Source organism: Heterodontus francisci, chromosome 1, assembly GCF_036365525.1.
Source record: "Heterodontus francisci isolate sHetFra1 chromosome 1, sHetFra1.hap1, whole genome shotgun sequence".
Lineage (NCBI taxonomy): Eukaryota > Metazoa > Chordata > Chondrichthyes > Heterodontiformes > Heterodontidae > Heterodontus > Heterodontus francisci.
Genome location: NC_090371.1, coordinates 3,428,184 through 3,441,449, shown reverse-complemented (window position 1 = coordinate 3,441,449; position 13,266 = coordinate 3,428,184). Strand labels below are relative to the sequence as shown.

Sequence of the window (13,266 nt, the reverse complement as noted above, 5' to 3'; positions counted from 1 at the left end):
TGGCTATTCTCCAGTCCTCTGGGACCTCACCTGTAGCCAATGAGGATGCAAAGATTTCTGTCAAGGCCCCAGCAATTTCTTCCCTTGCCTCCCTCAGTATTCTGGGATAGATCCCATCAGGCCCTGGGGACTTATCTACCTTAATGCTTTGCAAGACACCCAACACCACCTCCTTTTTGATAATGAGATGACCCAGACTATCTACACTCCCTTCCCTCGGCTCATCATCCACCAAATCCTTCTCTTTGGTGAATACTGATGCAAAGTACTCATCTAGTACCTCACCCATTTCCTCTGGCTCCACACATAGATTCCCTTCTCTGTCCTTGAGTGGGCTAACCCTTTCCCTGGTTACCCTCTTGCTCTTTATATACGTATAAAAAGACTTGGGATTTTCCTTAATCCTGTTTGCCAATGACTTCTCATAACCCCTTGTAGCCCTCCTAACTCCTTGCTTTAGTTCCTTCCAACTGTCTTTATATTCCTCAAGGGATTCGTCTGTTCCTCGCCTTCCAGCCCTTACGAATGCTTCCTTTTTCTTTTTGACTCGGCTCACAATATCCCGTGTTATCCAAGGTTCCCAAAACTTGCCAAACATATCCTTCTTCCTCACAGGAACATGCTGGTCCTGGATTCTAATCAGCTGACGTTTGAAAGACCCCCACATGTCAGATGTTGATTTACCCTCAAACAGCTGCCCCCAATCTAAATTCTTCAGTTCCTGCCTAATATTATTATAATTAGCCTTCCCCTAATTTAGCACCTTCACCCGAGGACTACTCTTATCCTTATCCACAAGTACCTTAAAACTTATGGAATTATGGTCACTATTCCCGAAATGCTCCCCCACTGAAACTTCGACCACCTGGCCGGGCCCATTCCCCAATACCAGGTCCAGTATGGCCCCATCCCTCGTTGGACTCTCTTCATATTGTTTCAAGAAGCCCTCCTGGATGCTCCTTACAAATTCTGCCTCATCCAAGCCCCTAGCACTAAGTGAGTCCCAGTCAATATTGGGGAAGTTAAAATCACCCACCACTACAACCCTGTTACCTTTACATCTTTCCAAAATCTGTCTACATATCTGCTCCTCTACCTCCCATTGGCTGTTGGGAGGCCTGTAGTAAACCCCCAACATCGTGACTGCACCCTTCCTATTCCTGAGCTCTACCCATATTGCCTTGCTGCATGACCCCTCTGAGGTGTCCTCCCGCAGTACAGCTGTGATATTCTCCTTAACCAGTAATGCAACTCCCCCACCCCTTTTATATCCCCCTCTATCCTGCCTGAAGCTTCTAAATCCTGGAACATTTAGCTGCCAATCCTGTCCTTCCCTCAACCAAGTCTCTGTAATCGCAACAACATCATCGTTCCAAGTACTAATCCAAGCTCTAAGTTCATCTGCCTTACCTGTTATACTTCTCGCATTGAAACAAATGCACTTCAGACCACCAGTCCCGCTGTGCTCAGCAACATCTCCCTGCCTGCTCTTCCTCTTAGTCTTACTGGCCTTATTTACTAGTTCCCCCTCATTTATTTCACTTGCTGTCCTACTGCTCTGGTTCCCACCCCCCTGCCACACTAGTTTAAACCCTCCCAAGTGACGCTAGCAAATCTCGCAGACAGGATATTAGTGCCCTTCCAGTTTAGATGCAACCCGTCCTTCTTGTACAGGTCCCATCTGTCCCTGAAGAGATCCCAATGGTCCAGATATCTGAAACCCTCCCTTCTACACCAGCTGTTCAGCCACCTGTTTAGCTGCACTATCTTCCTATTTCTAGCCTTACTGGCACATGCCACGGGGAGTAATCCCGAGATTACAACCCAAGAGGTCCTGTTTTTTAACTTTCTACATAACTCCCTAAACTCCCCTCGTCAAGACCTCGTCACTCTTCCTGCCTATGTCGTTGGTACCGATGTGTACCACAACCTCTGGCTGTTCACCCTCCCCCTTCAGAATGCCCCTGTCCATTCTTGTGAATCTTTTCTGCACCCTCTCTAGCTTAATCACATCTTTCCTGTAGTGCGGCGACCAGAACTGCACACAGTACTCCAAATGCGGCTTAACCAACGTCATGTACAACTGTAACATGACGTCCCAACTCTTGTGCTCAATGCCTCGGCCAATGAAAGCAAGCATGCCATATGCCTTCTTCACCACCCTGTCTACCTGTGTTGCCACTTTCAGAGAACTATGTACTTGCACCCCAAGGTGTCTCTGTTCAACATCACTCCCCAGGGCCCTGCCATTCACTGTATATGTTGGTTTAACTTCCCAAAATGCATCACTTCGCACTTGTTTGCGTTAAATTCCATTTGCCGATTCCTTTCCCACTTTCCCAGTTGATTGATATCCTGTTGTAACCTTCGACAACCTTCTTCACTGTCCACTATCCCACCAATTTTGGTGTCATCTGCAAACTTACTAATCATGCCCCTTACATTCACATCCAAGTCATTAATATATATGACAAACAACAGAGGGCCCAGCACCGATCCCTGCAGCACACCACTGGTCACCGGCCTCCAATCTCAAAAACAACCCTCCACTACCACCCTCTGCCTCCCATCACCAAGCCAATTTTGTATCCAATTTTCTAGCTCACCCTGGATCCCATGTGTTCGAACATTCTGGACCAGCCTACCATGCGGGACCTTGTCAAAGGCCTTGCTAAAGTCCATGTAGACAATGTCCATCGCCCTGCCCTTGTCAATCCTCTTGGTCACCTCCTTGAAAAACTCAATCAAATTCGTGAGACATGATTTCCCACGCACAAAGCCATGCTGACTATCCCTAATCAGACCTTGCCTTTCCAAATGCATATAAATCCTGTCTCTCAGAATCCCTTCCAATAACTTTCCCACCACTGATGTAAGGCTCATCGGCCTGTCGTTCCCTAGCTTATCCCTGCTGCCCTTCTTAAATAAAGGCACAACATTAGCTATCCTCCAGTCTTCCGGTACCTCACCCATGGCTAACGATGATACAAAAATCTCTGCCAGGGCCCCAGCAATCTGCTCCCTTGCTTCCCATAGCATCCTAGGATACACCTGGTCGGGCCCTGGGGATTTATCCACCTGAATGTGCTTCAAAACCTCCAACACCACCTCCTTTGTAATGTTGATATGCTCCAGGATATCGCTGTTCCCTCCCTTGAACTCACTAGCTTCCATGACCTTCTCCACGGTAAATACAGATGAGAAATGTTCATTTAAGACCTTGCCCATTTCCCGCGGCTCCACAGATAGATTGCCACACTGATCCTTAAGGGGACCTACTCTCTCCCTCGCTACCCTTTTACTTTTAAAAGGTCATTCAACAGGGTTGGGGGTGGGGGGGAGGTGTTGGTGAGTGTGGTCGTGGAGCTCTGCGTGAGGTCAGGGATGTCAGTGAGTGGGGTCGGAGAGGTCAGTGAGTGAGGTCGGGTCAGGGAGGTCAGCGTGGGGTCAGTGAATCAGGTCGGGGGTTCGGGGAGGTCATTGAACGGGGTCGGGGAGGTCATTGAACGGGGTCGTGGAGCTCTGCGTGAGGTCGTGGAGCTCTGCGAGTGGGGTCGTGGAGGTCAGTGAATGACGTTGTGTCAGGGAGGTCAGCGTGGGGCCAGTGAATCAGGTCGGGGGGGTCTGCGTGAGGTCAGGGATGTCAGTGAGTGGGGTCGGGGAGGTCAGTGAGTGAGGTCGGGGGTGCAGATTGGGGTCGGTGGGGCAAGAGTGGGGTCAGGTGGTCAGATTGGGGTCGGGGTTACCGTGAGTAGTGTCATGGGGGCAGTGAGAAGCACTGGAGGATGCGTTGAGTCAGTTGGGGTGGGAGATCAGGGTGGATACAGTAATATCAGGGAGAGTATGAGAGCGAGATCTGTATCTGAGGGAAATATTAGGCAATGTCTGAACCTTGCGTCTGGCATTTGCTCCTCAGGGCTCTGGGTCAATGCAGCGTGGATGTGTATAAGAAGATCGGAGGCCTTTACCCTGAGATGAGTGTCCATGAGAGATCACTGGATTTCCTCATCGAACTGCTGCACAAGGACCAGCTGGATGAGACTGTCAATGTGGAGCCTCTCACCAAGGCCATCAAATACTATCAGGTACCAGACCAGGGCATAGAGCACACACTGGGGCCCAGAGGCACTGTCAGTGGTTTATTCCAGTTTACAGTCAGTGAGTTATCGCTAGTGACTGAGCCCAGGGTCAGGGTCAGTGAGTTACCTCTGTTTATTGTCGGTGGATTCACCCTGCTGACGGTCAGTGGTTTATCCCTATGATCCCTGAATCCAGTCAGTGACTTATTACTGGTTACTGAGTGGGAAGGTACAGTCACTGAGTTATCACTGGTTGTTGTCAGTGGATTACCCCTAGTTACTGAGCTGGGAGTATTGTTAGTGTCTCTGGAGCCTGGGGGTGGGGGGCGGGGAGACGGGTGAGGCCTGGGGGCAATATCCATACCTTGCCACTCAGGTGTTGACCTGAGATGTGGATTTTCATTCTGCAGTGCGTGAGCACATTCAGGCTGGTGTTGGATTGATTGATAAGACACTCAGTACCACTGACTCCAACACCTTTGAAGTGGTTTAGATCAGACTTATTCTAGTTTCAAGTGTGGTGATGTGTGTAAAATGATTCTCTGCTCTCTCCTCAGCATCTCTACAGCATTCACCTATTGGAGCAGGGTGAGGATTGTACCATGCAGCTGGCTGATCACATCAAGGTACGAGTCTCACTCATTCGCTGCATCTAGTTCAGGCAATACCAGACAGAGAATCTCCGCTCTGGGAATGGACTAGCTTCAGTACTGGCATTACAGAAATAGGAGCAGGAATAGACCATCTGGTCCATGGACCCTGTTCTGCCCTTGAATAATCATGGATGATCCTCAACCTTCATTTTTTCCCACGCTATCCCCAATCCTTTAATTCCAGTAGAGTCTTGTCTATCTCAGCTCTCTGTGGTGCAGAATTCCAAATATTCACAACCCTGAGTGAAGAAAGTTCTTCTCACCTCTGTCCGAAATAGCCGATCCCTTTTTCTGAAACTACACCTGCAGTTAAAAATTTAACGCTTGATTGGCACCCCATTTACAAACATAACCTTCACTCCCTTGGTCCATCGCCCTGTAGGTTACGGCACCTCAAGTGCATATCTAGGTGTGTTTTAAATGTGATGAGGGTCTCTGCCTCAACCACCTTTTCAGGCATTGAGTTCCAGATCCCACCACCCTCTGGGTGAAAAATTTACTCCTCAAATCCCCTCTAATCCTTCCACCAATTATTTTAAATCTCTACCCCATGATTATTGACCTCTCTGCTGAGGGAAATAGATCCTTCCTATCCACTCTACCTAGGCCCATCATTATTTAATACACCTCAATTAAATCTCACCTCAGCCTCCTCTGTTCCAGAACAATCCCAGCCTATCCAATCTTACCACACAGTTAAAATTCTCCATTCCTGACAACATCCTCGTGTAGCTCCTCTGTACCCCCTCAAGTACAATTAAATCCTTCCAGCAATGCAGTGGCCAGAACTATGCACATTACTCCAGCTAGGGTCTAACTAGTGTTTTATACAGCAGTTCCAGCATCGCCTCCCTTCACTTGTACTAACAGAAGAACCCAAGAACTAGGAGCAGGAGCAGACCATCCAGTCTCTCGAGCCTGCTCTACCATTCAATAAGATCATGGCTGATCTGATTATGGTCTCAACTCCACTTTCCTTCCTGCCACCAGAACCCTCGACTCCCTTGTAGATCAAAAATCTGTTCAACTTAGCCTTGAACATATTCAATGACCCAGTCTCCACCGCTCTCTGAGGTAGAGAATTCCGAAGATTAACCACCCTCTGAGAGAAGAAATTCCTCCTCATCTCTGTATTAAATTGGAAACCTCTTATTCTGAACCTGTGCCCCTTAGTTCTAGATTCTCCCACGAGTACTCTAGGTGTAGTCTCACCAGTGGCCTGTACAGTTGTCGCAAGACTTCCCTACTTTCATACTCCATCCCTCTTGCAATAAAGGCCAACATTCCATTTGCCTTCCTAATTACTTGCTGTACTTGCAGGGTAATTTTTTGTGATTCATGTACCCGGAAACCCAGATCCCTCTGTACCGCAGCATTCTGCAGTTTCTCTCCATGTAAATAATTTTCTGTTTTTCTATTCTTCCCACCAAAGTGGATAACCTCACATTTTGCCACATTATGCTCCATGTGCCAAATTTTTGCCCACTCACTTAAGCTGTCTGTATTCTTGAGTATTGCTGGCATGTTGTCGAAGCTTGTTGTCTTGCATTCATTAGGGAAATCTGCAAGAATAACCACTGTAAGGGAAAACAACAGTTTATACTACATGTGAAGAGAGTGCTGATTGGTTGGCAAGTGAACCCTGACTGGTAGAGGTGTTGCCATAGAGAATGCACCGGTTTACGGTGACTGACAGTTAACTGCCAAGCTTTGTTTGAAATTTAAACCAGGCAGTTTGACTCTGGTTGGTCAAGGCATTACCCTGAGGAATGAAACAGCAAATGGCTGTCAATTATTTTGTTCAACTGAAGCAGGCACAATGTTTGTACATGTCCTATCTGTCTGCAGAGAACAGGGCCCTGAGTATTAATATATGTATCTTCCAGTACTTGCAAATACACCACACTGTGAGCCCTACTGACAGTCTTAAATTGGTTGTCAGCGTAATTCTTAGCACACTGAGGATTGTTTAGCAAATGTTGTCCAATCACAGAATCACATCTAATGTTGGACACCGTGTTTTGTGTTTTGCAAGCACGGCCTGGTTGCGCATGCCAAGAATTACGCTGGCAACCAATTTAAGATTGCAGGGGAAGGTGCCATTTGAAGGGGACGAGGTGGTGGGGGTAATGGAGGAGTTGTTGTTTTCCCTTACGTTGGTTATTCTTGCAGACAGTCATAGAGTTATACAGCACAGAAACAGGCCCTTCAGCCCATCGTGTCCGTGCCGACCATCAAGCATCTAACTATTCTAATCCCATTTTCCAACACTTACCCCGTAGCCTTGTATGCTATGGCCTTTCAAGTGCTCATCTAAATACTTCTTAAATTTTGTGATGGTTCCTGCCTCTACCACCTCTTCAGGCAGTGTGTTCCAGATTCCAACCACACTCTGGGTGAAAACATTTTACGTCACATCCCCTCTAAACCTCCTGCCCCTTACCTGAAATCTATGCCCCTTGGTTATTGATCCCTCCGCTAAGGGAAAAAGTTTCTTCCTATCTAATCTATCAACGCCCCTCATAATTTTGTATACCTCAATCGTGTCCTCCCTCAGCCTCCTCTGCTCTCAGGAAAACAACCCTAGCCTATCCAGTGTCACTTCATAGCCGGAATTCTCCAGCCCAGATAACATCCTGGTGAATCTCCTCTGCACTCTTTCCAGTGCAATCACATCCTTCCTATAGTGTGGTGCCCTGAACTGTACACAGTACTCCAGCTGTGGCCTAACTAGCATTTTATACAGCTCCATCATAGAAACATAGAAAATCGGAGCAGGAGTAGGCCATTTGGCCCTTCAAGCCTGCTCCGCCATTCATTATGATCATGGCTGATCATCCAACTCAGTCGCCTGTCCCCGCTATCGCCCCATACCCTTTGATCCCTTTAGAACCAAGAGCTATATCTAACTTCTTTTTGAAAACATTCAATGTTTTGGCCTCAACTGCTTTCTGTGGTAGCGAATTCCACAGGCTCACCACTCTCTGGATGAAGAAATTTCTCCTCATCTCAGTCCTGAAAGGTACCCTTAGACTATGACCCCTGGTTCTGGACTCCCCACCATCGGGAACATCCTTCCTGCATCTACCCTGTCAAGTCCTGTTAGAATTTTATAGGTTTCTATGAGATCCCCCCTCACTCTTCTGAACTCCAACGAATATAATCCTGACTGACTCAATCTCTCCTCATACGTCAGTCCCACCATCCCAGGAATCAATCTGGTAAACCTTCACTGCACTCCCTCTATAGCAAGAACATCCTTCCTCAGATAAGGAGACCAAAACTGCACACAATATTCCAGGTGTGGCCTCACCAATGCCCCGTATAATTGCAGCAAGACATCCCTGCTCCTGTACTCGAATCCTCTCGCTATGAAGGCCAACATACCATTTGCCCTTTTTACCGCCTGTTGCACCTGCATGCTTACCTTCAGCGACTGGTGTACGAGAACATCCAGGTCTCGCTGCATATTCCCCTCTCTCAGTTTATAGCTGTTCAGATAATCTGCCTTCCTGTTTTTGCTGCCAAAGTGAATAACCTCACATTTATCCACAATATACTGCATCTGCCATGCATTAGCCCACTCACTCAAATCACCCTGAAGCCTCTCTGCATCCTCCTCACAACTCACCCTCCCACCCAGTTTTGTGTCATCTGCAAATTTGGAGATATTACATTCAGTTCCCTCATCTAAATCATTAATGTATATTGTGAATAGCTGGGGTCCGAGCACCGATCCCTGTGGTACCCCACTGGGCACTGCCTGCCATTCGGAAAAAGACCCATTTATCCCTTCTCTTTGTTTCCTGTCTGCCAACCAATTTTCTATCCATCGCAATACACTACCCTCAATCCCATGCACTTTAATTTTACATGCTAATCTCTTTTGTGGGACTTTGTCGAAAGCCTTCTGAAAGTCCAAATAAACCACATCCACTGGCTCCCGCTCATCAACTCTACTAATTACATCCTCGAAGAATTCTAGTAGATTTGTCAAGCCGTAAACCCATGCAGACTCTGTCCGATTCTACCACTGTTCTCTAAGTGCTCTGCTATAAAATCTTTGATAATGGAGAATTTCCCCCACTACTGACGTCAGGCTGATTGGTCTATAATTCCCTGCTTTCTCTCTACCTCCCTTTTTAATCGTGGGGTTACATTAGCTACCCACCAATCTGTAGGAACTGTTCCAGAGTCTATAGAATCTTGGAAGATGACCACCAATGTATCCACTATTTCTAGGGCCACTTCCTTAAGTACTCTGGGATGCATACCATCAGGCCCTGGGGATTTATCGGCCTTCAATCCCATCAATTTCCCCAACACGATTTCTCGACTGATATTGATTTCTTTCAGTTCCTCTCTCTCACTCAGCCCAGTATTTCTGGTATTATATTTGTGTCCTCCTTTGTGAAGACAGAACCAAAGTATTGCATGCAATTCTGGTCGCCACACTACCAGAAGGACGTGGAGGCTTTGGAGAGGGTACAGAAGAGATTTACCAGGATGTTGCCTGGTCTGGAGGGCATTAGCTATGAGGAGAGGTTGGATAAACTCGGATTGTTTTCACTGGAACGACGGAGGTGGAGGGGCGACATGATAGAGGTTTACAGAGTTATGAGTGGCATGGACAGAGTGGATAGTCAGAAGCTTTTTCCCAGGGTGGAAGAGTCAGTTACCTGGGGACATAGGTTTAAGGTGCGAAGGGAAACGTTTAGAGGGGATGTGCGAGGCAAGTTTTTTACACAGAGGGTGGTGAGTGCCTGAAACTTGCTGCCGGGGGAGGTGGTGGAAGCAGGTACCATAGAGACGTTTAAGAGGCATCTTGACAAATATATGAATAGGATGGGAATAGAGGGATACGGTCCCCGGAAGTGCAGAAGGTTTTAGTTTAGGGAGGCATCAAGATCGGTGCAGGCTTGGAGGGCCGAAGGGCCTGTTCCTGTGCTGTAATTTTCTTTGTTCTTGTTCTTTGTAAAGAGTGTTCAGGAACAGAGGGATCTGGGTGTGCATGTGCATCGATCTTTGAAGGTGGCAGGACATATTGAGAGAGTGGTTAGTAAAACATCTGGGATCCTGGGCTTCATAAACTGAGACATTGAGTACAAAAGCAGGGAGGTTATGCTGAACCTTTATAAAGCTCTCATGAGGCCACAACTAGAATATTGCATCCATTTCTGGTCACCACACTTCAGGAAGGATGTGAGGGTCCTTGAGAGGATGCAGAGGAGATTTACCAGAATGGTTCCAGGGATGGAGGATTTTCGTTACAAGGTTAGGTTGGAGAAGCTTGGGTTGTCCTCCCTGGTGCAAAGGAGATTGAGAGGAGATTTAATAGAAGTGTACAAGATTATGACAGGTTTAGACAGGTTTATATAAGTCAGGCAAGGAAAACCTGTTCTCATTACCTGATGGTACAAGGACTAGGTTACACAGATTGTAGGTTTTGGGGCAAGAGATGCAGGGGGCATTTGAGGAAGAACGTTGTTTACGCAGCGGGTGGTAATGACCTGGAACTCACTGTCCACAAGGGTAGTGAAAGTGGAGACAATCAGACTTCAAAAGGAAATTGAATAGTCACTTGAAGGAAATAAACTTGCAGGGTTATGGGGATCGAGTGGGGAAGTGGGACTGCTGGATTGCTGTATGGAGAGCCGGCATAGACTCGATGAGTTGAGTGGCCTCCGTCTGTGCTGGTGTTGTAAATGACTTTGACACCCAAACCAGAACACCAACATTTAATATTGTCTCACCTTTTTAAAAATATATTCTGCTTTTCCATTGAACTGGAATGGACCGGGAATGAAATTGGAGTAGGACAAAGAATGGGATTGGATCTGCAGTGAGAATGGACCAGGAATGGGATTGGGATATGAACAGGAATCAGAAACGTAATGTGCTGGGAATAGAATGGGAAGAATGCAACAGAAATGAGATGGGAATGGATATGGGATGGGTTAGGAGTGGGAATGGGCTGAGATTGGGATTGGACTGGGAATGGGATTGGACCAGAAATGGATTGGGAATGGGATTGGACTGGGACTGGGAATGTCAGTAGTTTGTGCTTGTTTAATGAAGTGAGTTTATGTTGCAGTTTACCCAGAGTGCCCTGGACTGTATGGCGGTGGAGGTGGGTCGACTACGATCCCTGTTACAGGTATGGATTTCACATTCCAGCAGGGATAGAGACTGGACCTTTGAACCCTCGCTCTGAAACCCCTCCCACCCCCAATCATTTGCTCGGACCCCCCCCCGACCCCTCGTTCGGACTCCCCCGACCCCTCGCTCGGACCCCCCCGACCCCTCATTTGGACCCCCCACCCCTTGCTCGGACCCCCCCCGACCCCTCGTTCGGACTCCCCTGACCCCTCGCTCGGACCCCCCCCGACCCCTCGCTCGGACCCCCCCCGACCCCTCGCTCGGACCCCCCCCCCAACCCCTCGCTCGGACCCCCCCCCCCCCCCGACCCCTCGCTCGGACCCCCCCCGACCCCTCGCTCGGACCCCCCCCCCCGACCCCTCGCTCGGACCCCCCCCGACCCCTCGCTCGGAACCCCCCCCCCCGGACCCCTCGCTCGGACCCCCCCCGGACCCCTCGCTCGGACCCCCCCCCGACCCCTCGCTCGGACCCCCCCCCCGACCCCTCGCTCGGACCCCCCCCCCGACCCCTCGCTCGGACCCCCCCCCGACCCCTCGCTCGGACCCCCCCCGACCCCTCGCTCGGACCCCCCCCCGACCCCTCGCTCGGACCCCCCCCGACCCCTCGCTCGGACCCCCCCCCGACCCCTCGCTCGGACCCCCCTCCGACCTCTCGCTCGGACCCCCGACCCCTCGCTCGGACCCCCCCCCCCCGACCCCTCGCTCGGACCCCCCCCCCCCGACCCCTCGCTCGGACCCCCCCCCCCCCGACCCCTCGCTGTGACCACCCTTGCTGCCCTGATCCCCCACTGATCCCTCAATTTGACCCCCACCCTTCAGCTTGACCCCTTCTCTGACCCTTTGCTCTTGACCCCTGGCTCCGACCGCTTACTCCGACTCCTGGCTGTTTTTCTCCCCAGGCTGGACAGGAAGCCACTGACATGGCCATTCTTCTCAAGGATCTCAACACCTCCTGCAGTGACATCCGGCAGTTCTGTAAGAAGGTTCGGAGACGCATGCCTGGTACAGATGCTCCCGGAATTCCAACGGCACTGTTCTTCAGCCCACAGGCAATGTACCTTCTCCGATTTTATTTGTATTGCACTGCCGACTTGTTTAAGTGAGTGGGTCTTTCAGATTATTTTGCACTGCTGTGCATGCACAATAACTGAAAACAGACAACTTGTTCTGGGCTTGCACGGGAACCTTTGCGGTGCTGTGTGGCTGTATAACTTCGAGGGAAGATTGTCCACAGGTAAATTGCTCATAAGCTATCACAGCAATCTGCCCCCTGTGAATCCGCAACCAAGCTGGGGAGGGGGAGCACACTGGAGTGGGGCTGGGGTGTCCCATGAATGGGAGGGGGTCCCAGTTAACATACAGTTTCTGCTGCAGGTATCAGACACACTGTTGGATTGTCGGAAGCACCTTACCCGTGTAGTGGCTGTGCTGCAGGAGATGGCAGCTGCTGGTGTCCAACTCGCCGCCCCCTTACCAGAGAACGAGGGCCTCTTGCCACGGAAACTGGAAGATGTGGCCTTTAAAGCCTCAGAGCAGGTGAGAATGTCTTCAGGGGCTCAGTCTGAATAGAGGTTTCATGAAACCCCTGCCCCCTCCGCAATACCCCCTCCGCCCCCCCCTCGCGCCCCGCCCCCCCATCCTGCCTCCTCCAACCTGCCCCTTCCCGCCCCCACCCTGCCCCCACCACCCTTCCTCTCATGCCCCCCCCACCCTGCTACCTCCACCCTGCCCCTTGCGCCCCCTCATCCGACTCCCTCCACCCAGCACCTCCCGCCCCCCACCCTGCTCCCTCACCCTGCCACCCTGCCCCCGACGAATGGTGTATCCTTCTGATAGAGTCTGTTTTTCTTGATGGAAGATATTTTTGTTGAGAGTTATGAAATATCTCCTGAAATGTCTGCCACTGTTTTTCTACTATCTTGGTTTTGATCTATTCTCCCAGTCCAATTCAGTGAACACAGTCTTCATACCTTTGTAATTGCCTTCATTTAAGTTTAAGACACAAATTTCAGATCCAAGTATCTCGCCTTCAAACTGAATGTAAAATTCATCATGTTATGATCACTCTTGCCTCGAGGATCCTTTGCGATGAGATCATTAATTAATCCTGTCTCATTACACATTACCAGGTCTAAAATAACCTGTTCGCTAATTGGTTCCGCAACGTATTGTGGTAAGAAACTGTCCCAAATACAGTCTCTGTGTGCCACTTCTGCACATACTGGAAGCTACATATATTAATATACAGGGCCCTGCTCTTTGCAGACAGAAAGGATATGTACAAACATTGTGCCTGTTCCAGCTGAACAAAATAAGTGACAGCCATTCGCTGGTTCATTCCTCAGGGCAATGCCTTGGCCAGAGTCAAGCTGCCTG

General features: G+C 49.5%; 1 protein-coding gene across 4 annotated transcripts in view; it reads left to right on the top strand.

The window, feature by feature from the left end:
- Window positions 1-13,266, top strand: part of LOC137365475 (dynactin subunit 1-like) — a 336,296-nt gene that overhangs the window by 242,469 nt on the left and 80,561 nt on the right. For all 4 annotated transcript variants that reach the window (XM_068028030.1, XM_068027981.1, XM_068027938.1 and 1 more), the window contains 5 exons: window positions 3,917-4,085; window positions 4,637-4,705; window positions 10,827-10,889; window positions 11,790-11,939; window positions 12,265-12,426. In XM_068028030.1, coding sequence (XP_067884131.1) covers window positions 3,917-4,085; window positions 4,637-4,705; window positions 10,827-10,889; window positions 11,790-11,939; window positions 12,265-12,426 — 613 coding nt within the window. The remainder of the gene's footprint in view (window positions 1-3,916; window positions 4,086-4,636; window positions 4,706-10,826; window positions 10,890-11,789; window positions 11,940-12,264; window positions 12,427-13,266) is intronic.